A 21,348-nucleotide genomic window follows, 5' to 3' on the forward strand; every position below is an offset into this window, starting at 1 on the left:
AGCCACAACGCTTTCCTTTATCAGTCAGCAGGGGGCGCACCCCCCCCCCTCTATGTAAGGAGGCAGTGCTAGGATCCCGCGAGATTGTGATGACGCTACATATATTACCCAGAATGCCTTTTTCTTCCTTTCTCGGCCCCCGTCCGCCATGGTGAGTTTTGTGCTGAGCTTCACGTCTCTCTATCCGCCTTCATCCTCCGCCATCCCGGCCTGAGCAGCGCCCCGAGCCGGTCCCTGCTCTCTGGGGGGGTCTCCGCTGCGGGCTGCCGGGGTATTTGTGGAGAGGGGAGCGTGTGCCGGGGGTGAGGGGGGCCCGTGTGCGGCAGGCCGGTGCTGAGCAGTTCCGCCTATACAATGCATGGGAATAGGAAACCTATGGAGATGTATGTATATACTGTATGGAGAAGACCTATAGAGAAGTGTGCACAGTATACAATGCATGGGGATGGCAGAGCTATGTATACAAGGCATGGAGAAGACCTATAGACATGCATGTGGATAGCAGAGCTATGGAGATGTATGGAGATTGAGCTAAAGAGATGTATGTATATACTGTATGGGGAAACCTATAGAGAAGTGTGTACAGTACACAATGCATGATAGAGCTATACAACTATAGTTGTATGTATAGTATACAATGCATGGGAATAGCAGAGCTATAGAGATGTATGTAGAGAAGTGTGTACTGTACACAATGCATGATAGAGCTATAGAGTTGTATGTATAGTGCATGGTGATAGCAGAGCTATAGAGATGTGTATATATATATATACTGAAGGTGGAAGACCTATAGATAAGTGTGCACAGTATACAATGCCTGATAGATCTATAGAGATGAATGTATCATATACAATGCATGGGAATAGCAGAGCTATAGAGATGTATGGAGAAGACATAGAGAAGTGTGTATAGTACACAACGCATGGGATAGATCTATGGCAGTGTACGTAGACTATGCATGGGGAAGCCCTCTATAGAGATGTATGTTATGCATGGAGTAGACCAGTGTTTCTCAACATTTTGTTGGTAAGTACTCCTTTTAAAACCCTGTCCTCACCAAGTACCCCCTAGCTGAGTAAACATTATCACAAGTACCCCCTAACATAGTAAACATTATCACAAGTACCCCTTGACAAATATATATTTAATTGTAGCACATGATGATTGGTTCTAAACCATTTCCAATCATTTACTATTGCTTTTAATGAGCTAAAACACTAATTTGGTGTTGTTTAAATAGGATTTATAATTTTCTAAAACGCTAAACTTGTTGTTCTTAAGTATATCAAGCCCGAGTACCCCCTGGAATCATCAGAAGTACCCCCTGGGGTACGCGTACCACTTGTTGAGAACCTAGGGAGTAGACCTACAGATATGAATAAAATGCATGGAAAAGACTTGTATATGTTTGGGGATAGCAGAGCTATTGAGATGTATGTATACAATGCATGGAGAAGACCTATAGGGAGCTGCTAGCAAGTCTGCTGCCTGTATGAATGGAATGTTATGTAAATAGCCTTGTCTACAAATGTTGCTGGCAGATTTGATCTAAATGATATCTGCCAGATCATGATTTATCAGCAGTCAGGGTTTATTAGTTAACTTATAGTGAGCCTGACGCATAAAAGGTCAACAAAGCCCCCTGTAGCCGCTACGCTGTCACTGCAGGAAATGCCAGTCCACTACAGTGCGCCTCTTCCAGCCGGGCTACGTGTCCTCCGTTACATCTTTACTGTAGATCGGTTCCATTCGCAGCAGTGCGATCAGGGCCCACACATCCAATTGATAGAGGGGCGCTGCAGGTGGCAGAAATGTCTTGGAGTGACGTTGTGAGCTTAATGCTGGTGGCTGGTAGAAACCCCAGGTAAGTTTAGGGGGGAAAAGTGAAGTTTTCAACAAGGCATTAGTGCATGTTTGAATTCAGCAACGGCATGACAAATTGTGCTTTCATCCTGGTGGACTCAAAATGCCAGAGCTGCAGCATGTAGGGTGTGCTCTATAGGCAGTAGCAGTGTTGGGGGGAGTCTTGCCCAAGGTCTCCTGGCTGTATAGGTATTGGCATACTGAAGTGTTAAGATTCAAACCCAGGTCTCCTTTTTCAAAGGCAGAGCCTTTAAACATTACACTATCCAGCCATTGACCATTTCCCAATCAGCGGAAGTGCTAAAATGACCCTAGAAGTGGGCAACTAGCCACACATGAGTACCTTCAATGGAATGTTCGTTTAACGTCAAGTATGAACGATTCTCATCCTCGCTTATTTATGCCGGGATGGATTGGTCTATGTGGGTAATTGCTGCCGTTTACCCTCGTTAAGGCATTTCTTTTTTTGACTGACTCATTACTCAATAATTTTTATCAACAGCTGTCGGTTTTCTGAGCTTTATTGGACATGAACCATAATTTCTGCCAAATCTGGCTCTGGCAAGTACCTGACGCAATTGGCTGCTTTTGGACCTTTTGCAAAATTAAGTTCTGTTAACCATACATCTGTAATGGTTTAGCAGTAACTGCTGCAGTAGAACCCAGAGCAGTACAGGGAGTGGTACCTCCGGAAGAGTTCTGAATGTCTTGTCACTGTTGTCTGCTTTGTAATAAAGTTTGCAAAACTTTATAAATGTTTGTTTAATTTAGCCTAAAGGAAAGAAGGCCAAGGGGAAGAAGGTGGCTCCGGCCCCGGCCGTTGTCAAGAAGGCCGAAGCCAAGAAGGTTGTGAATCCTCTCTTTGAGAAGAGGCCCAAGAACTATGGCATTGGTAAGTGGGGGAATTAGGCCTGAGTGCTCATTGGGTGGGCGTTCCTCTACCTGGCCCTATGATCATAAAAGTTTTTATTGTGAAAGCCTTACCTAGGAGAAAACTCAGGAAAAAAAGGATTGCATAGAGCCATTGGCTCATATCAAATTCACTTTTTTGTCCTAAGGCATATTTCCAAACAAAAATGCCTTTTTAACCTCGTCCTTACTCTGTGGATTTTACTTGCTCTTTTATCCCTGGCCAGCCTGCAAGCTGCTTGTGGGATTAGCTTATTCTTGCTGATGGGTTGCTGCTCTGTGCAAATGATGTGACTTAATATTTGCTATCTGAGCCTAGTGATTACACACTTCCACCAAGATCGCTGATGCACAGAGAGAGCCTGTTACCTGGATATTTAAGGGGAGCAGCGAGAGTGCCCGCAACTAGATGATCAACTGCAAACTTTGATAAAGATGATGCAGATTTAGTTTGAATGCAGATCGAGAATGGACCCAACCTATTGCTGCGGATATTTGATTGGCCCAGTTTGTTTTAACTAAATTTGTAGGTAGCGCTCTTTACCACGTGTGCTGGTGACTTAGCTGTGTCATAGTTCACCTCTGATTCATGATACAGTGGGAGAATAGCTGCTGTGCTCTGATGCAGAGTTCCTCAAGGCTCACCGTTTTGCAGGAAATCGCAGGTGGGATAATTGGCGTCTCAGCAGAGCCGATCGACTACCTCTGGGTTTCCATAAAACATGCCCTGCTGGCAAGTCTTGCCGACAGTATTGAGAAGCACTGCTTTAACCTCCTTGGTGTATTAAAACCGCCAGAGGGCAGCGCAGCACTTTTTTTTTTTTTTTTTTTTTTTTTTTTTTTTTAAATCATGTAGCTAGCCTAGCGCTAGCTACATGAAAGCCGCAGTGCAGCAGCATCCCCCACCCCCTCCGATCACCTCCGGTGATCAGAGCAAACGGGAAATCCCGTTCAGAATGGGATTTCCTGTTTGGCTTCCCTGTCACCGTGGCGACGATCAGGATGTCATGGCGCATGAGGGAGTCCCGATCCACCCCTTAGCGCTGTCTGGCGCTGATGGGCCAGGCTGCGCAAGGGGTCTGGGGGGGCAGCACGGCGGGGAATCAGCGCGGAGCGGCAACGATCGTAAAGTGCTAGCTGTGTGTAACAAAACAATTATACAAATTGTTCCACCAGGGCCTGAGAAATCCTCCGCAGCGGCCAAGTCCGAGCTCAGCTCCGCCAGGGAGGTTAAAGGGAACCTGAGGTGAGAGGGATATGGAAGCTGCCATATGTATTTCCTTAAACCATGCCAGTTGCCTGGCAGCTCTGTTGATCTTCTGGCAGAAGTGTCATTTGAGTCAAAATCCTGGAACAAGCATATGGAGTCAATAACTGATCTGCTTCATGCTTGTTCAGGGTCTATGGCTAAAAATATTAGACACACGGGACCAGGAGGCCTGCCAGGCAACGGGTATTGTTTAAAAGGAAATTAATATGGCAGCCTCCATATCCCTCTCACATTGAGTTCCCTTTAAAGCACCACTGAACTGGGGACCAGTTAAATGACTGGAGCCCATGGTGTTACATTAACTTCGTAGAAGTCTGCTTGCACTGCTTTGTCCTCGTGGCTTCCTATTCAACGGAATCCTCCAGTCTAATATGATTTGGGAAGCTCCTCCTACTGTCGGCACGTAAAACTGCGCAGGCACAAGTTCTAGACTGCCCTAACATGGAGGAAGTAAGCCCTCAGAAGCAGCACCTTCTTACGCTGTGCACTTTGAAATGGCTCTGCGCTGCTCGAAGGAACCTGCGGGAGGGGAGGAGAATAGGGGTGGGGGCTGAGAACGGGAGGAATTGGGGGACTCTAAGGACAACCAGCAACGCCAGGCCACTTCTACAAAGGTAATCTAGCCTGCCATGGACTTTGTGTAAAGGGCAACTGTAGGGAGGCTGCCATGTTTTTCCTTTGTGCAATACCAGTTGCCTGGCTGTCCTGCTGATCCTGTCTCTAATACTTTTAGCCATAGCACCTGAACAAGCATGCAGCAGATCATGTGTTTGACAGTAACGTCGGAACTGACCAGATTAGCTGCATGCTTGTTTCTGGTGTTCAGACACTACTGCATCCAAATAGATCAGCAGGGCTGCCAGGCAACTGGTATTGCTTAAGTGGGAATAAATATGGCAGCCTCTGTATACCTCTCACTACAGTTGTCCTTTAATAGGTTTTTACCCTTGTTCAGGGGTACTTTAAGGAGGGGGTTAAACCACACATGGTGAGGTATGGGTTTTACCTTGAAATCTCTTGCCAGGGGTGTCCGGGCCCTCCAGGGTTCCTTGTTCTTGCGGCCTTTAATCTTTCTATTTGATCCAGAAAACGAACTCCTGCCACCCTGAACAAGCGCGTATGCATTGGGTATGTAGACGTTCACAAACCGTGCATGATGTGTGCCCAGGACTGAGCGCTTCTGAACTGTGCAAGCGAGAGCTCTCAAAACCCATTTGGTCAGTTTAATGCGTTGGTTCATTGCCATGGACACTTCCGGTCTATGGTTAGGGGCAAAGACTTGGGACCTGAAGGACATTGACACCTCTGGAAAGATTTTAAGATAGGAACATACTGCTATGAGTTGTCTACCATGCCCTCCCCAGGAGGCACATAGTCAGCACTCTGGTCAGGAAGGGAATATCTCTTTAGTAACCAGGTTCTCCTCCCACCACTTTGTCCTACGTTAGAACGGTTGTACTTCACTTGTTAACTGGCTGCATTTTCTCCTAGGCCAAGATATCCAACCGAAGAGAGATCTCACCCGCTTCGTGAAGTGGCCTCGTTACATCCGCCTTCAGCGACAGCGATCCATCCTGTACAAACGCCTGAAGGTCCCACCAGCAATCAACCAGTTCACCCAGGCTCTGGACAGACAGACAGGTGAGAGAATGAGGGTGCTCTGCACTGCAGAGGGGAGCTTTCTGGTGCTCTATGGTGCAGAAGGTGCTCTGCGGAGGGGAGATGCTGTCTGGTGCTCTGCGGCGCAGAGGGGAGCAGTCAGTAATCACAGCTGTAGTTGCCTATCAATGCTGCTAGAAAGAAGTGGCTTTGTGCCTATGCAATCCAGGTTGCTGCTCTGTGCAGATGATGTGAAATAATATTTGCTATCTGATCCCGGTGATTACACACTCCCACCAAGATCGCTGATGCACAGAGAGAACCTGTAGCCTGAATGTTGCGGGGAGGGGTCGGGTCAGTGAAGTTGTGCACACTTACGGGCCGGTTTCCACTGCTGCATTTCCTCCCAAGCAATTTGAGTGTATGGAATAGCTTTGCCAGCACAATTTGGGTGGCATGCTGCATTTTGCCTTAGTATGCATCCAGATCCCTATGGCATAGCTGCAGGGATTTGGATGCATACTCATTACTGCAAGTGCACGCACACCAACGCAGTGAAAACCAGCCCCATCTCACTGAGGGGGTTGTGAATATGGAATGACGCTGGGTTCCTAGATTTCAGGAGTGAAAGAATTCAGCCTAGCATTCAGGAGGCAGCCTGTAGAAAGCGTGTGAATGGATACCTGTACGTAGCGAATGTGGATGCGTTATTACTCTGGGCAAGAAGGGCATTATGTGTGGCACACTTGTATGAGAGAGTTGGGAAAGGGGGTGGTTAGCGTGTGGATGCATCCTTGTCCAAGGGGTCTCTTGACGTGTGGTTAGTGTTGTACAAGTGTAATGGTCATACTGCACGTGTGTGGGCAGGTCATAATGGACAGTTCTACCTGGGAGGGGAGGGGGCGTACCTGTATTTAGGGTTGGCCCTTTTATTTTGGGGGGAGGGTCAGTGTGGGCATACACTTGTACATGGGAAGGGGTGGTTAGTGTGAACACAAGGTGTACCTGTCCTGTAGTAAAGGTTGCAGTGTTGTCCCCAGAATTTTTTTTCCAGCCGTGTGGGGTGTGTTGAGGATGCAGGGCCGGTGCTTTTCTGCACAACTCTGCTTACAGCATAGGAGGTGAGCCTATGACAGCCGGGTGGTCACCAAAACTAGTTGGGTGGAGCACCCGGCTAAAAGCCTGCGGAGAACACTGGGTTGGTACGTGTGGAGGCTTTTCTTTACCTGGGGCAGGGCAGTTAGTGTTGGCAGGCACTTGTACCTCGGTAAGAGGGGGAATTGGGGTGGATGCAAGGTGTACCTGTATTTAGGGTTGGCGAGTGTGGAGGCTTTTACCTGGGGAGGTGGCAGGGTACGCACTTGTAACAGGGGTCAGTGTAGGCACACTCCTGTACCTGGGAAAGAGGATGACCAATGTAGATACACATTTGTACCTGGTGGGGGCGCTGTGAACATCTACTAACTGATGGTTTCTCCTCCAGCCACTCAGCTCTTCAAGCTGGCCCACAAGTACCGGCCAGAGACCAAGCAGGAGAAGAAGAAGCGGCTGTTGGCCCGCGCAGAGCAGAAGGCTGCCGGCAAACCTGATGTCCCCACCAAGAGGCCCCCCGTCGTCAGAGCGGGTGAGTAGCGCGGTGGGGTGATGGGGTTGGTCTGAACCTGGATCTGCACTGCTGTGATGTCTGAATTTCTTCACCTGAATTCATTGTGTGGATCAAAACACGAGCTTTTTAACCCTGAGCGTGCTGATTGCTGTCCCAGGGGTGGGCGGTTCTCTCAAACGGCCTGCTGACCAATGTCCTCTCTTCCAGGCGTCAACACAGTGACCACCCTGGTGGAGAACAAGAAGGCCCAGCTGGTAGTGATCGCCCATGATGTGGATCCTATTGAGGTATGTAGAGGAATATTGGTGCTGCGGTTATATGGCAGGTCATTGATGAGTGAGATGCAAATGGTTGCAAGTTGGATTATGCACATTTTTGTATGCAAGATTATGTGGCTTAAAGTGAGCCAATCAGACTAAACCATTGTAGGGTATGGGTCAGTTTTCAAGCGGCATAAATTTACGTAAGCCTGCATCTTGTTGATCAACCCCTATTGGTCAATTACGTAGCTCCCAACGCAGCACAGCTAAAGGCTTGTCCAGTTTGAAAACAGCGGCACCCTGGTGGTTCTCTGAATCAATCGCAATTCCTGTGATGAAAGGACATGACCCCGATTATGAGGCCATGCCCATTCATGAGAATGTAACGTTTTTTTTTTTTTACTTCATTAACATCAAATCACTTGTAAACCAAGTAGTGTTTATAGCCATCTAGTGGCGAAAAGTGAAATTACCCTGCACAGTTTGTATTAATAAAAAGTAAATACCCACATGACATACATATTAAAGGGGCACTATGGTGAAACATTTTAAATGGGAAAACAAAGTACATTTTTTTCCAGAGTAAAATGAGCCATACATTTTTCTGTTGCTGCTACTTAACGTAGGTAGTAGAAATCTGACAAAAGCGATGAAAACACCTGCGGGCTGAAGTGGTTAAATACACAATCTGCTCATAGTATTCAATATCTGCATTAAAGTATGTAGTAATACCTGCATACTACATGGCGGTGGTACAATTGACCAATCATAATTGAAAGTGTGTACCAGGCTTAGAGGAACTCCAGCCTAAACAAACATACTGTCATTAAGTTACATTAGTTATGTTAATTAAAATAGATTAGTAATCTATTACCCACACGGTTTTAAAAGAACAGGCAATGTTTGATTTCATGATGGCAGCCATCTTTTTGGTTGAAAGGAGGTGACAGGGAGCATGAGACACAGTTCCAACTGTCCTGTGTCCTGAGCACCTCTCCCAGTTGCTAGGCAACGTGAATAACATAGAAAATCCCATCATGCTCTGCACAGCATCAGGGAAAAAAAGCCTGGGCAGTTTTTATTTGATGGGTGGAGCTTAGCTAAAAATAATGCTTTGGTAAAAGTTCTGATGCTGTGAAACTGATAAAGAAACGCCAAGCCTTTTTCAGTGCTGCGGAGTAGATTTTTAGTCCGGAGGTTCACCTTTAATAATGCATAGATGCATCCAATTGTACCACATCGTGTAGTATAAGATCTTGGCTTCGCAATCCTTTTGTTCATAGTACTTCAAATTTTTTGGCCCTTGTGCTACATCGAAGTGGTAAGATTGGCCAATCAAAGTTTAAATGTTTGTATGGACCCAAACTTTTGCACAGTGCAGTCTTTATTCCACATATAGTTCCAAAAAAAATTAGTTCCGTTTAGCCAGATCAAATGATTTTATCAGCAGCTGTGAATACACTGCAGGAGTTCTGCTGAGGCAGCTCTCAAACTGTAAACACTGAGGCTTCAAAGGAAAACTACAGCAAAAATGAACTTATGATGACTTGTATGTATAGTACAGCTAAGTAATAAAACATTAGTAGCAAAAAAATGATTCTAATATTGGCCTCAATTCACTAAGATCATGCTGGAGATAAGGCAAGAGAACTTACCATGGCACAGTGAGTTATCTTCTTCCTTAAGTTACCTCCTCTAGTTATTTTCACATGCAGTTAATTAACAGCCTGTTTTTAACTTTAGAATTCTGGAGTTATTTTAAGGCTAGAGTTAACTTAAAGCGGATCCGAGATGAAAAACTAGAACAAGTAACTTGTCTATATATCGTATCTAAAGTTTAGATCGTTTTCACAGCAAAGCTAGCTGCAAACAGCTTCAACAGTTTATGATGATTTATTCCTGTGATACAATGAGAGCGGCCATGTTCGGTCTGTCATCATTACACAGGTAATCTGCAACTGCATCTCCACCCCTTAGCCTGTGAAAAATTCACTACCCTCCTCCTCCTATGGGTAGTAGCAGACCATTCCTGTGGTCACCTGAATTGACTGAGGCTCTACTGGATTTCTGTTGTACCGATTGCAATGATGTTTGAATTTCTTCACCTGATTCTTCCGTGAAGTTTGAATTTTGAGCTTTTTAACCCTGAGCAATCTGTCACCATATCTTGCTGCTGAATCCTATTCTCAGAACGGGTCTCACTAACTTCTTCTGTGTTTTCCAGCTGGTGGTTTTCCTCCCAGCCTTGTGCCGGAAGATGGGGGTTCCATACTGCATCATCAAGGGCAAGGCCAGGCTGGGACGTCTGGTGCACAGGAAGACCTGCACCAGCGTCGCCTTCACACACGTCAACCCGTAAGTGTCCATCTCCGCACGTCTCTGCCGTGGTCTCCCACCTCTGCAATGATGTCATTAGAATTTCTTCACCTGAATAACCGTGTGGCTTTCAGAGCTTTTTAACCCTGAGCAGAGAAGGCTTTGGGCTTTTTCTGGATCAGTTATGTAGTACGGCGGTGACTTTTCTTTCTTCCACAGTGAGGACAAAGGGGCTCTCGCTAAACTGGTGGAAGCAGTCAAGACAAACTACAATGACAGACATGACGAGGTGAGATGGGCGGGATTGCTGATAGTTTATCTTGCGCTTTTTTTGTTTTGGGGGTTTTCTCAGGGGTGTTCCTCTGAGGAACCTTTTGCCTTTCTCCACCACTGCAGTTGGGTTTTTAATCACCTTTATGCTACCTGGGGTGTTATCTAGATTAACTGGGTCTCGATGTCCACCTTTTTATGTAAGCCGGTAGTTACATGTGTGGATTTTTACAGGAAAAGTATTACGTCCTTTGCTAGGTGTTTTTGAATAAACTGGAATCCTCTAAGCCAGGAGTCTCAAATACAAAGTGGGCTTAAATTTAACATTGGGACCCAGTCGTGAGCCAACCTCAGCATTTACAAAGTTCCCTGATGTCCCCCTCCCCTATACAATTTCCTGGTGACTACTGCCCCACCCCCAAAAACAGTCTCTGGTGTCTAGTGACCTCTCTCTATCTCTATCTCTATCTATCTCTATCTCTCTCTCTCTCTCTCTCTCTCTCTCTCTCTCTATCTATCTCTATCTATCTCTATCTCTATCTGTCTCTATCTCTGTCTCTCTATCTGTCTCTCTCTCTGTCTCTCTCTCTGTCTCTCTCTCTGTCTCTCTCTCTGTCTCTCTCTCTGTCTCTCTCTCTCTCTCTCTCTCTCTCTCTCTCTCTCTCTCTCTCTCTCTCTCTCTGTCTCTCTCTCTGTCTCTCTCTCTCTCTGTCTCTCTCTCTCTCTATCTCTATCTCTATCTGTCTCTCTATCTGTCTCTCTATCTGTCTCTCTATCTGTCTCTCTCTCTGTCTCTCTCTCTGTCTCTCTCTCTGTCTCTCTCTCTGTCTCTCTCTCTGTCTCTCTCTCTCTCTCTCTCTCTCTCTCTCTCTCTCTCTCTCTCTCTCTCTGTCTCTGTCTCTCTCTCTCTCTCTGTCTCTCTCTCTCTCTGTCTCTGTCTCTCTCTCTCTCTCTCTCTGTCTCTCTCTCTCTCTCTCTATCTATCTGTCTCTATCTGTCTCTATCTGTCTCTATCTGTCTCTATCTGTCTCTCTGTCTCTCTGTCTCTCTGTCTCTCTGTCTCTCTGTCTCTCTGTCTCTCTGTCTCTCTGTCTCTCTGTCTCTCTGTCTCTCTGTCTCTATCTGTCTCTATCTGTCTCTATCTGTCTCTATCTGTCTCTCTGTCTCTCTCTCTCTCTGTCTCTCTCTCTCTCTGTCTCTCTCTCTCTCTGTCTCTCTCTCTCTCTCTCTCTCTCTCTCTCTCTCTCTCTCTCTCTCTCTCGTCCAGTGACTCTCCTTCTTTCCCTATACAGTTACCTGGTATCTAGTGTTTCCCACCCTATATAAATCCTTGGTGTCCAGTGCAATCTTCCTCCTCTCCATATATCTTCCCTGATCTATGGCGTCACCTCCAATATAGCTTTCCTGGCGGTCTAGAGTGGGCCAAACACAATGCATAGGGCCCCATTTTGGGGCTGCTTGACCATATATATATTCAGTCTCTCAATAAATTGTGTATTTTTGCTTTTCAAACAATCCGATAACTTTTTATTGTCAAATCCATTATAGTAATTAAGATTAAAAGTATAAAGTGCCTACTAGGCCCTACTGAAGTACCCCTTGGGGATATGATGTGCGCCATATTTTGAGGATCGCTGAGAAATACATTGTCCCCACTTGTGAGGGAATCGCTGTTAGAAGGCTGTACTGCGTGGTTCCTGTTGCATAGAATACTGTGGACTTGTGGTCTTCCCCTTTTGTGAGTGTGGTATGGTCCAGTATTAAACCTCATACACCCATATGAGGCATGTCACCCCTTTGGGTCAGTACCAAGTATCTCAGGCAATGTGGCTGGACTGAGACTGAAAGATGTGTCGCTAGCCGGCAGGCTAAGTACATGTTCGGTTCCGAAGTGGAGCAGCATATGTCTCATCACTTGGCAGTCGGGGTTAGTGGGAAGAAAAATTCTCAGTGGCCTGGTGGATTGCTGACAAAGCAGCCAAGAGCGGTCGGGGGCTGTTATACACATGCTGCATTTAACTGCCTCAGCCGAGTTTCATGTAGTGTGTGTATATGGTTTAATGCCTGGTGCACAACATGCAATTTCTTATCAGACGGTTCAAATCGATTTATATTTGTAACGTCCGATCTGAATTCCGACTGATTTTTGTATAGAAGTGATCTAATTTCTGATTGTTTTCTGATCGGACCTGTTAGAAGTGATTGGTTTGACCCATCTGACAGGACATTGCATGGTGTGTACGAGGCATTCGTCATGGAGCACATCTGTGCTGATCCAGTTCTGTATTATGCCTGCAGATGTTTTTTCTTGCATGCTTTTGAAACTATGCACAGTATGGTTTAATTGTTAGTCGTTTCAGGGCTCAAACCCACTAGCAGCCTTTTCTAAGCGCTAGTGATTTGAAAAAGCTCTTGCTAATGCAATGCTATGGGGGCTTTTTATAAAATCACATCACTCAAGTGGGATCACACCCATACCATTACGTCAGCAAGAGCTTTTCAAATCACAAAGCTCTCCTAGTGAGTTCCAGACCTCACCGCTGATATCGTTGTGTTAAAATCTGAGCTCCTCCTAACCTCTGCGTTCTCCGACAGATCCGCCGTCACTGGGGAGGTGGAATCCTCGGACCCAAATCCGTGGCCAGAATTGCCAAGCTGGAGAAGGCGAAGGCCAAGGAACTGGCCACCAAGCTGGGTTAGATGTTCTGGTCTTGCTTGTGTACATAATAAAGAAACATCCACAGAACATTGTTGTCTGTTATTGCACCATTGTGTGTCAGATACTGGATTGTCTGCTTCCTCCCTTTTCAGTATTGATCTCAATCGATCCCTTCCTTGATCAAAAGCACAGTATACCTGTTGGAAATTTTTCAATCCTCTGATGGGAAAAATTGCATTGTGTGTGTGCCAGGCATAAAGTCTGGCTACTTCCCATTTATATTGGCTAATTCTACCACTTCTATGTAGTGTGAGAGCTTGCCTATGTAATCCGTTCATAGAATTAAAAAAATCTGTTGGCCCTCATACTACATAGTGGTAAAATTGGTCATGGATTACTGTATATACTCGAGTATAAGCCAAACCCCAGACTCGAAATCCCACCACCACCCCAACTTTTGCTTTAAAAAAAATTGACTCTAATATAAACAGAGGGTATACGGCCCCCATGTGCACGGTATTGTGGGGGGCCCCCATCTTGTGCACATTTTGATGGCTGTATGCTGATATTGTGCAGATTTTGGCACAGTAATTCCTGGAGGTACATAAGGTCAGGAAGCACACTGGCTAGTAAATGGCAAAAATCCTCTAAAGAATTGGGTCAAAGCTGTCCAGTGTACCAAGCCTCCCCTGATGGTCTTTATTGCTGATGAATGTCCTTTGCAGCATGCAGGAGCCATTTGTCAGCATTAGATCGCCATGTGCAACCCCCTCCCCTGCCAAACCATGCAAATTAAGAATGCAGCAGTTATGATCGCACATACGTTTCACCCTCCAATTGTTCCCTGTTACAAGATGGCTATGTAGTGTTTACTTAATGTCCCCCGGCATGAGCTGAGTGCTCTGTGCTGTCATTAGATGGCTATGTGCCAACCCCCCCGCCAACCAGACCAGAGTAGTGTGTGGTAGTTTTTACAGACCTCCATGTTCCCCTGCCCCCCTCTAAGTGTCCCCTGTGAAAAGCAGATTGCTGTGGGCACTTTCATTTACCAGTCTGCTCCACATTCTTCTCCTGTCTGCCCCTGGCTTCAAAGGTTCATCCATGTCGTCCTTTCCCCCAACTTCACTCACTCTCTCCCTCCCAGCGGATCCCCTTCGGCAACAGCGGAGCACTGTGATTGCACATGCTCACAGGTGCCATTAGAGGGCATCATAGCAACTGTTGCTATGACGCCTGTGAACATCTGCAGACTGGTACATAGCGTTCTGCCGTTGCCGGCGGGCACCTGCTGGGGCGAACACTGATTACCCTGTGAAGACGTGCATCTGCAGGGATGGACGACGAGGAGAATGTTTAACTGTGGTGCAGACTGGTAAATGAAAGTGCTCACAGCGCTCTGCTTTTGAGAGGGGCGGGGGGAACACTGAGGTCTGTAGAACTACCGCATAGTACTCCAATCTGGTGAGTGGGCGGCGCATGGCCATCTGACGGCCGCGCACAACAAAGTGCAGTCTGCTCATGCTGGGGAATACGCAGCCATCAGTGCCAGGGAGGGTTCAGCAAAAATAGTGACTAGAGTATAAGCCGAGACCCCACTTTTGGATCCCCTTTTTTTTTTTTTTTTTTTTTTTTCTTCTCCTCAAGAACTTATACCAGATTATATACAGTAGTTGAGAAATAAGTCTCACGCTGTCTTTATATCTGCGTAGACTCAGTGTTGGATAGTAGTAAATTACAGTTTTCTTACCCACATCCAATGAGCTCCCACTTTTACCTCAGGCTGTTAAACTTGTATACCAGTTGCGTGTGGTCTGGTATTAATTGTGGAGAGAATTGGATGTGGAGAGAAACTATAATAAAAGTTGTTTAGGTGATGCCTTTAATGACTAATTTTACACGATTGGTTTGCAAGGTTTCAAAACTTTGTTTCTTCTTCATGCATGTTTCAGAACCTGAAACATGTCTAAAGAAGAAATTTTAAGGGCCCTTTTCTACTAGCAATCGCTAGCGTTTGCGTTAAATGCTAGTGATTACGATTCAGCAAAAGTTAAAAATTTCCTGACTCTTGCGATGCACTGCATAGCAAAATCGTGGCAAAAATCATTCTGTGGCATGATCGTGATTTAGTAAAAACCGAATTGCGGTAGTGGAAATTACCTAGTGCGATTCCTATATTAGCAAACTAGCGATTTTAAAATCGCTTGCGATTCGGTAAACGCTCTAGTGAAAAAATGGCCCTCAGGCTCTCATTCATAAAGCATTCCTGCATGTGGTAATGCTGAAAACTGACTTTACAGAGCACTCAGCAAAATGTCCATTCAAGCTGCATGAAAAGCTGACATTCCTGAGCACAGCGATTAAATTACCGCCTTGTGTGGTGATTATCTCAACACATGTCACTGCATGGCAATTCATAAAGATTAGAGCAGGCGGTATCAGGACGGAGAATAACGCTCCCTTGGAAGAAGCGATAAGCATGCAGATAACAGCTAAGTTAATGGAGGCAGACCTCCCAGGCAGCAGCAGCAGTGAGAGGCTTTCCAGAATACTCAGGCTGCAGCCGGGCGGTATGGATGAGCACAGCTCGTCCATAACCGCCGGAGGCTGCCGCTCAGGCCCTGCTGGGCCGATTTTCATGAAATAAAAAAGCACACGCAGCAGGCACTTTGCCAACCGCGTGTGCTACCTGATCGCCGATCTGCCGCATGTAATGGCGAAAGAGGGTCCCCCCCCCAGCCGCCTGAGCCCAGCGTAGCCGGAAAAACAAACGGTTCCGGCCAGCGCTAAGGGCTGGATCGGAGGCGGCTGACGTCAGGATGTCCATGACGCCACTCCGCTCGTCGCCATGGCGACGAGGTAAGCAAAACAAGGAAGGCCGCTCATTGCGGTCTTCCTTGTTAATTCTGATCGCCGGAGGCGATCAGAATGACGTGTCTGGAGCGCCCTCTAGTGGGCTTTCATGCAGCTAACTTTCAGTTGGCTGCATGGAATAGTTTTTTTTTTAATTAAAAAAAAAATCTCCCGCAGCTGCCCTGGCGATCTTAATAAAACGCCAGGGTGGTTAAAAGCTCTTGGGTACCTGTTTTCAGATATATTTCACATCGGAAAGCCTGCATGTGTAACATTTTTTGAAGTTCTTCTAAGCTGTGGCAATTAAATAGATTAGAAAGACTAATAGACAGATGCAGTGCAAACAGCAAAAAAAATGCACATCTAAAGGGAAGCTGGGGCGGTCTCTTTTATTGTAATGCTGTCTGCACAGAGTATGTATCAACACGGGCAGCTTCTCCTGTTACGCAAACATACCGCCAGCCTAGTTTGGGAAATCGCTGCACTTCTATCGCAACTGTAAACATTTTTATGAATGAGCACACAGAAGTGTAAAATACCGAATGTGGTATTTTCCCGGCCGGATTTTTTTTTTTTTTGTACTGAACACACTTTTATGAATGAGCCTATGTTTCTAAAGCTTGTGAAGAAATCTTGTACAGTTGGTCATTAGAAGTATCACCTATACAACTTTTATGTCTTCGGATAAACTTGTGTGGGCTCAGATGGTACCATTCTGCAGTCAGGATCTGACCTGAACAGATGGCGGCACATCTAACCCAGAAACTGGGAGAGTTGCACAAACGCTTTAAAACAAACCTGAGACGAAAACCCCAAACGCCCAGATCTAAAGAAGCAGTAGCTTCTAATCCGTTTAAGTAGATCTGCAAGGAACATGATGTGATGCCAATAGAGCAGTTTAAATTTCTTTCTGGCTATCCCATAATGATGTAAGTAAGCCATTGTGTAAAAATACACATAAGGAGACCCTTAAAGGATACATTCAATGAAAAAGAAAACTGCAAATCCACTTACCTGGGGCTTCCTCCAGCTCCTGGCAGCCGTCCTGTGCCCTCGCTGCAGCTCCGTTGTCCTCTGCTGAAGAAGCCGACGTCGTCAGGTCTGTACTGTGCAGGCGCAGAACAGCCCTGATGACGTCGGCTACACCATGTGACCCACGCTGTGGAGCACACATTAAGCCGACCTGGTGGCTTCTTCAGTGGAGGATGCCGGCAGTGAGCGGAGCTACGGTGAGGGCACAGGGTGGCTGCCAGGGGCTGGAGGAAGCCCCAGGTAAGTGGATTTTGATTTTTCTTTTACCTTGGATCTGTGTGCGGTATTTTTACAGGCGACGGGTCGGTCAGACCCTCCTGTTCTGCCGACAGTAGCATGTGTGTATAAGCTGTCAGCAGACTTTTTGACTGATGTGCACGGTGGATCAGTTAAAAACGTATCAATCTGCCGGCAGAACGACGGTGGGAGGGTTTGACGGACACGTCTCTTGTTCAAATATGGCATGTTTACACGCCTTAAAGGACTTACGAGGCCAAAATGTCTAAAAAAAGCAAAGTACCTGTAAGCTGTTTAAATGCACGGAGGACGCCGTCCGCGCCCTCCGTGCAGTTCCGCCGGGTCCCCTTCCTGAGATCGCCCCCCGCGCCGACCCCCCAGGCCGGGTCGGGCTCTCGTGCCGCTCTCAATATGGCCGCTTCCATTGGCCGCGGCTGCGCAGTCCGCCTGGCCGCGAGTGCGGCTGCGCAGCTCTACGGCCAACCCCCCGAACCACGCACTGTAGCGTGGATCGGAGGGGTTGGCCGTAGAGCTGCGCAGCCGCACTCGCGGCCAGGCGGACTGCGCACAATGGAAGCGGCCATATTGAGAGCGGCACGAGAGCCCGACCCGGCCTGGGGGGTCGGGGTCGGCGCGGGGGGCGATCTCAGGAAGGGGATCCGGCGGAACTTCACGGAGGGCGCGGACGGCGTCCTCCGTGCATTTAAACAGCTTACAGGTACTTTGCTTTTTTAGACATTTTGGCCTCGTAAGTCCTTTAAGAAAAGAGTCCCTGGCGGTACTTACCGCGCTGGGGGAAGTTTCTGGATCCTAATGAGACTTTGCCTATCCTAAGCCTCAGGGATTCAGTGCTGGTTACCTTGAAATACACTGGGAATTTTGCGGGAGCATGGTGAGCTGTTTTTTCGGCTTTACTCTTGAGTCCAAATGTCCTGGTGCCTTAATTGCACATATGCTACACTGGGGCCCATACCTCTTTACGTACCCCACTGAATGAGGTGGTTACTGTGGTCTGCTTTCCATCACACATACTGTAGCGTGCAGATTCTGTTGTCGGTTTTTTGTTCATGAGCCAGTAGATGGCAGCACAAGTCTGATTTCTCTAGCATTTTGGCTAGGAGTTGGAAATATTCTTACACTACTATTTTCATTACTCCCAGCTGTCCCTTTTTTGGAGGGACAGTCCCTCTTTGGAAAGTCTGTCCGTCCCTCTTTTTCTCCTTTGTCCTTTTCAGGACTCGTACAGATCTGTGCAAAGATATATACTCCCAAAATGGGCTCTATTCACAAAACTTCTAAATGATGTAATTATCACCTTTAAACCACTTCAGCCGACAGCGTGGAAAACGTTCACCTCCCATTCATTCGCCAATAACTTTATTGCTACTAATCACAATTAATTGATCTCTATCTTGTTTTTTCCGCCACTAATTAGGCTTTCTTTGGGTGCTGCAGTTTGCTAAGAATTATTTTTTTCTAAATCCATTTTAACAGGAAGATTAAGAAAGAAATGGAAAAAAAATAATTATTTCTCAGTTTTTGGCCATTGTAGTTTAAAATTAATACATGCTACCGTAATTAAAACCCATGTATTTTATTTGCATATTTGTCCCGCTTATTACGCCTTTTAAATTATGTCCCTATCACAATGTATGGCGCCAATATTTTATTTAGAAATAAAGATGCATTTTTATCAATTTGCGTTCATCACTATTTACAAGCCTATAATTTAAAAAAAAATTGAATAAGATGCTCTCTTAACATGTATATTTAAAAAGTTTAGATCCTTAGGTAACTATGTAGTTTTTTTTTTTTAATTGTAAATTTTTTTTATTTTTTAATTAAAAAAAATGTATGTGGGTGATTTTAGTTTGGGAGGTAAACAGCTATTTTTAGATGTAAAATAATGTAATTCTTTGTTTAAAAAATGTATGTGGGTGCAGTTTACTATTTGGCTACAAGATGGCCACAGTGGAAAAAGTTTGTGGAGCGTACGATCACGCTGCCAGGAACTATTAGGAGGCTGTACATTTTTATTTTGGGCAGAAATACCGCGCTCTCTGCTTAGAAAGCGTCTGTATTTCTCCAGGGGTCTTAGATCGGTGAATGGGAATTATATTCCCATTCACTGATCGGGGGGCTAGCGGCAGGCAGCAGGAGCACGCCCGATCGTGCACACCACGCTGCAGGATCAGCACAGTCTTATCTGGTCGGATATATCCGTCCAGATAGGGTCAAGTGGTTAAAGATAAAAAATAACTTCTCATAAATTATGTGTTTATCACCTTAAATGATAAAATTAACCTTTCAGCACATTTACAAACAAAATGATCACTCAAAGTAAGTTATGAGAAAACGAGAGAGAACACCGAGAGCCCAATATAGTGCAGTATGTACTGGACTGATGTGGGTGATGAGAGGCAAGTATGTAAAGTTATACTTACAAACCAGGTTTACCACTAAGGCAACCACTGTAAAACGCAGGGGGGAAGATTAGACCTGCCCCACTCAGGATTAAGAACTTGCTCTCTGTAGATCTGGAAACAAGGGGCTAACACCCTTCCACCATGGGTGGACTTGAACAGAGGTGCCAAAAGGATAAAAGTAGTTAAAACTTTAAAAAAAAAAAAAATGGGGGAGGCAGTGGTGGACTTACCTCCTCCAAGCAGACACAAAAAACAGGTTGATTATATATCAACAAGCAAATGTATTTATATATACACTCCAAAGGGTCAAGGCAACACGTTTCACAGGTGTTGCCCCGCTTCATCAGGCAATAGGGGATGGAGAATACAGCAACAAGTGTCTGTCTCAGCCAGGGCCGGCCTTTGACCTGAGCGACCTGTGCGATCGCTCAGGGCGCCGGCTTCCAGGGGGCGCTCCTGCCGCATGGAAGCTCTGCCCCCTGGTGCCGTGATAAGGCGCAAACATGATGCCCGTGCAGCCAGCCACCGTGATGGAGGGGGAACCGCGGGGAGGGCAGCCCGACCTCTCCCTCCCTTCCTCTCCGGGCCGCCCTCCGTGCTCCCCCCTCAGATGTACACTGCAGCAGAGCCAGAGAGAACAACTCACCTCCCTCGCTGGTTCCGATCGCCGGCGCCTCTCACTTCCCGCTGGTCGCCTCTTCTACATTAGTTACTGATACACACTAAACTTCCTGTTAAGCAGGAAGTTTAGTGTGCATCAGTAACTAATGTAGAAGAGGCGACCAGCGGGAAGTGAGAGGCGCCGGCGATCGGAACCAGCGAGGGAGGTGAGTTGTTCTCTCTGGCTCTGCTGCAGTGTACATCTGAGGGGGGAGCACGGAGGGCGGCCCGGAGAGGAAGGGAGGGAGAGGTCGGGCTGCCCTCCCCGCGGCTCCCCCTCCAGTATGAGGGGGCACCTACCTACCTACCTACCTACTGTATACTGGGGGCACCTACCTACCTACCTACTCTATACTGGGGGCACCTACCTATCTAACTAATACTGGGGGGGGGCAGCTACCTATCTAATCTATACTGGGGGCACCTACCTATCTAACCTATACTGGGGGGGCAGCTACCTATCTAATCTATACTGGGGGCACCTACCTATCTAACCTATACTGGGGGGGGGGCAGCTACCTATGTAATCTATACTGGGGTCACCTACCTATCTAACCTATACTGGGGGGCAGCTACCTATCTAACCTATACTGGGGGGCAGCTACCTATCTAATCTATAGTGGGGGGCAGCTACCTATCTAATCTATACTGGGGGCAGCTACCTATCTAATCTATAGTGGGGGGCAGCTACCTATCTAATCTATACTGGGGGGCAGCTACCTATCTAACCTATACTGGGGGCAGCTACCTATCTAATTTATACTGCGGGCCACCTACCTATCTAATTTATACTGCGGGCCACCTACCTATCTAATTTATACTGCGGGCCACCTACCTATTTAATCTATACTGCGGGCCACCTACCTATCTAATTTATACTGAGGGCAGCAACCTATCTAATCTATACTGGGGGCAGCTACCTATCTAACCTATATTGCAGGTACCTACCTATCTAACCTATACACTGGGGGCAGCTACCTATCTAACCTGTACTGTGGGCACCTACCTATCTAACCTATAGCTGGGACAAATGCCTATCTAGCCTATACTGGGGAAAGTATACTGGCTACCTATACTGGGGACACCTACCTGGCTAACCTATACTGGGAGGGATCTACAGCTGGCTACTTTTACTGGGTCACCTATGCCTGGCTACCTATACTGGGGAGGGGGGGGATGTATAGCTATATGTCAGGAATCAGGATGGACGGAGGCACCCCCCCCCCCCCCCCATTAGTGTATGTGTGTGGTGCGCTGAAACGCGAAGAGGATGAATTGGGGGGGGGGCACCAAAATCTGGTTACGCTCAGGGCGCTGTGAAACCTAAGGCCGGCCCTGGTCTCAGCCTAGCGCCTTTGTGTCACAGAGACATAGTGCAGTGGTTCTACTCC

General features: G+C 46.7%; 1 protein-coding gene and 5 non-coding genes across 6 annotated transcripts; all 6 read left to right on the forward strand.

Moving 5' to 3' along the window:
- Positions 1-59: 59 nt before the first annotated feature.
- On the forward strand, positions 60-12,839 carry RPL7A (ribosomal protein L7a). Its single transcript, XM_068248997.1, has 8 exons — positions 60-151; positions 2,635-2,755; positions 5,534-5,683; positions 7,125-7,265; positions 7,455-7,534; positions 9,732-9,862; positions 10,043-10,112; positions 12,689-12,839. Exons 1-8 carry the CDS (start codon positions 149-151, stop codon positions 12,791-12,793), a joined length of 801 nt encoding a protein of 266 aa, XP_068105098.1. The 5' UTR covers positions 60-148; the 3' UTR covers positions 12,794-12,839.
- Positions 3,053-3,124, forward strand: LOC137529191 (small nucleolar RNA SNORD24). Its single transcript, XR_011023614.1, has one exon. It is a non-coding gene; the product is annotated as a small nucleolar RNA SNORD24 (small nucleolar RNA).
- LOC137529190 (small nucleolar RNA SNORD24) lies at positions 5,883-5,954 on the forward strand. Its single transcript, XR_011023613.1, has one exon. It is a non-coding gene; the product is annotated as a small nucleolar RNA SNORD24 (small nucleolar RNA).
- LOC137529188 (small nucleolar RNA SNORD36) lies at positions 7,314-7,388 on the forward strand. The gene has a single exon (XR_011023611.1). It is a non-coding gene; the product is annotated as a small nucleolar RNA SNORD36 (small nucleolar RNA).
- On the forward strand, positions 9,587-9,661 carry LOC137529186 (small nucleolar RNA SNORD36). The gene has a single exon (XR_011023610.1). It is a non-coding gene; the product is annotated as a small nucleolar RNA SNORD36 (small nucleolar RNA).
- LOC137529189 (small nucleolar RNA SNORD36) lies at positions 9,906-9,978 on the forward strand. The gene has a single exon (XR_011023612.1). It is a non-coding gene; the product is annotated as a small nucleolar RNA SNORD36 (small nucleolar RNA).
- Positions 12,840-21,348: the final 8,509 nt, after the last annotated feature.

Source organism: Hyperolius riggenbachi, chromosome 8 (genome assembly GCF_040937935.1).
Source record: "Hyperolius riggenbachi isolate aHypRig1 chromosome 8, aHypRig1.pri, whole genome shotgun sequence".
NCBI lineage: Eukaryota > Metazoa > Chordata > Amphibia > Anura > Hyperoliidae > Hyperolius > Hyperolius riggenbachi.

Coding starts and splice junctions, on each gene's coding strand:
- RPL7A (XM_068248997.1), top strand. Junction 7,266..7,454: donor GCCCCCCGTCGTCAGAGCGG/GTGAGTAGCGCG, acceptor CCTCTCTTCCAG/GCGTCAACACAGTGACCACC. Junction 9,863..10,042: donor GCCTTCACACACGTCAACCC/GTAAGTGTCCAT, acceptor TTTCTTCCACAG/TGAGGACAAAGGGGCTCTCG.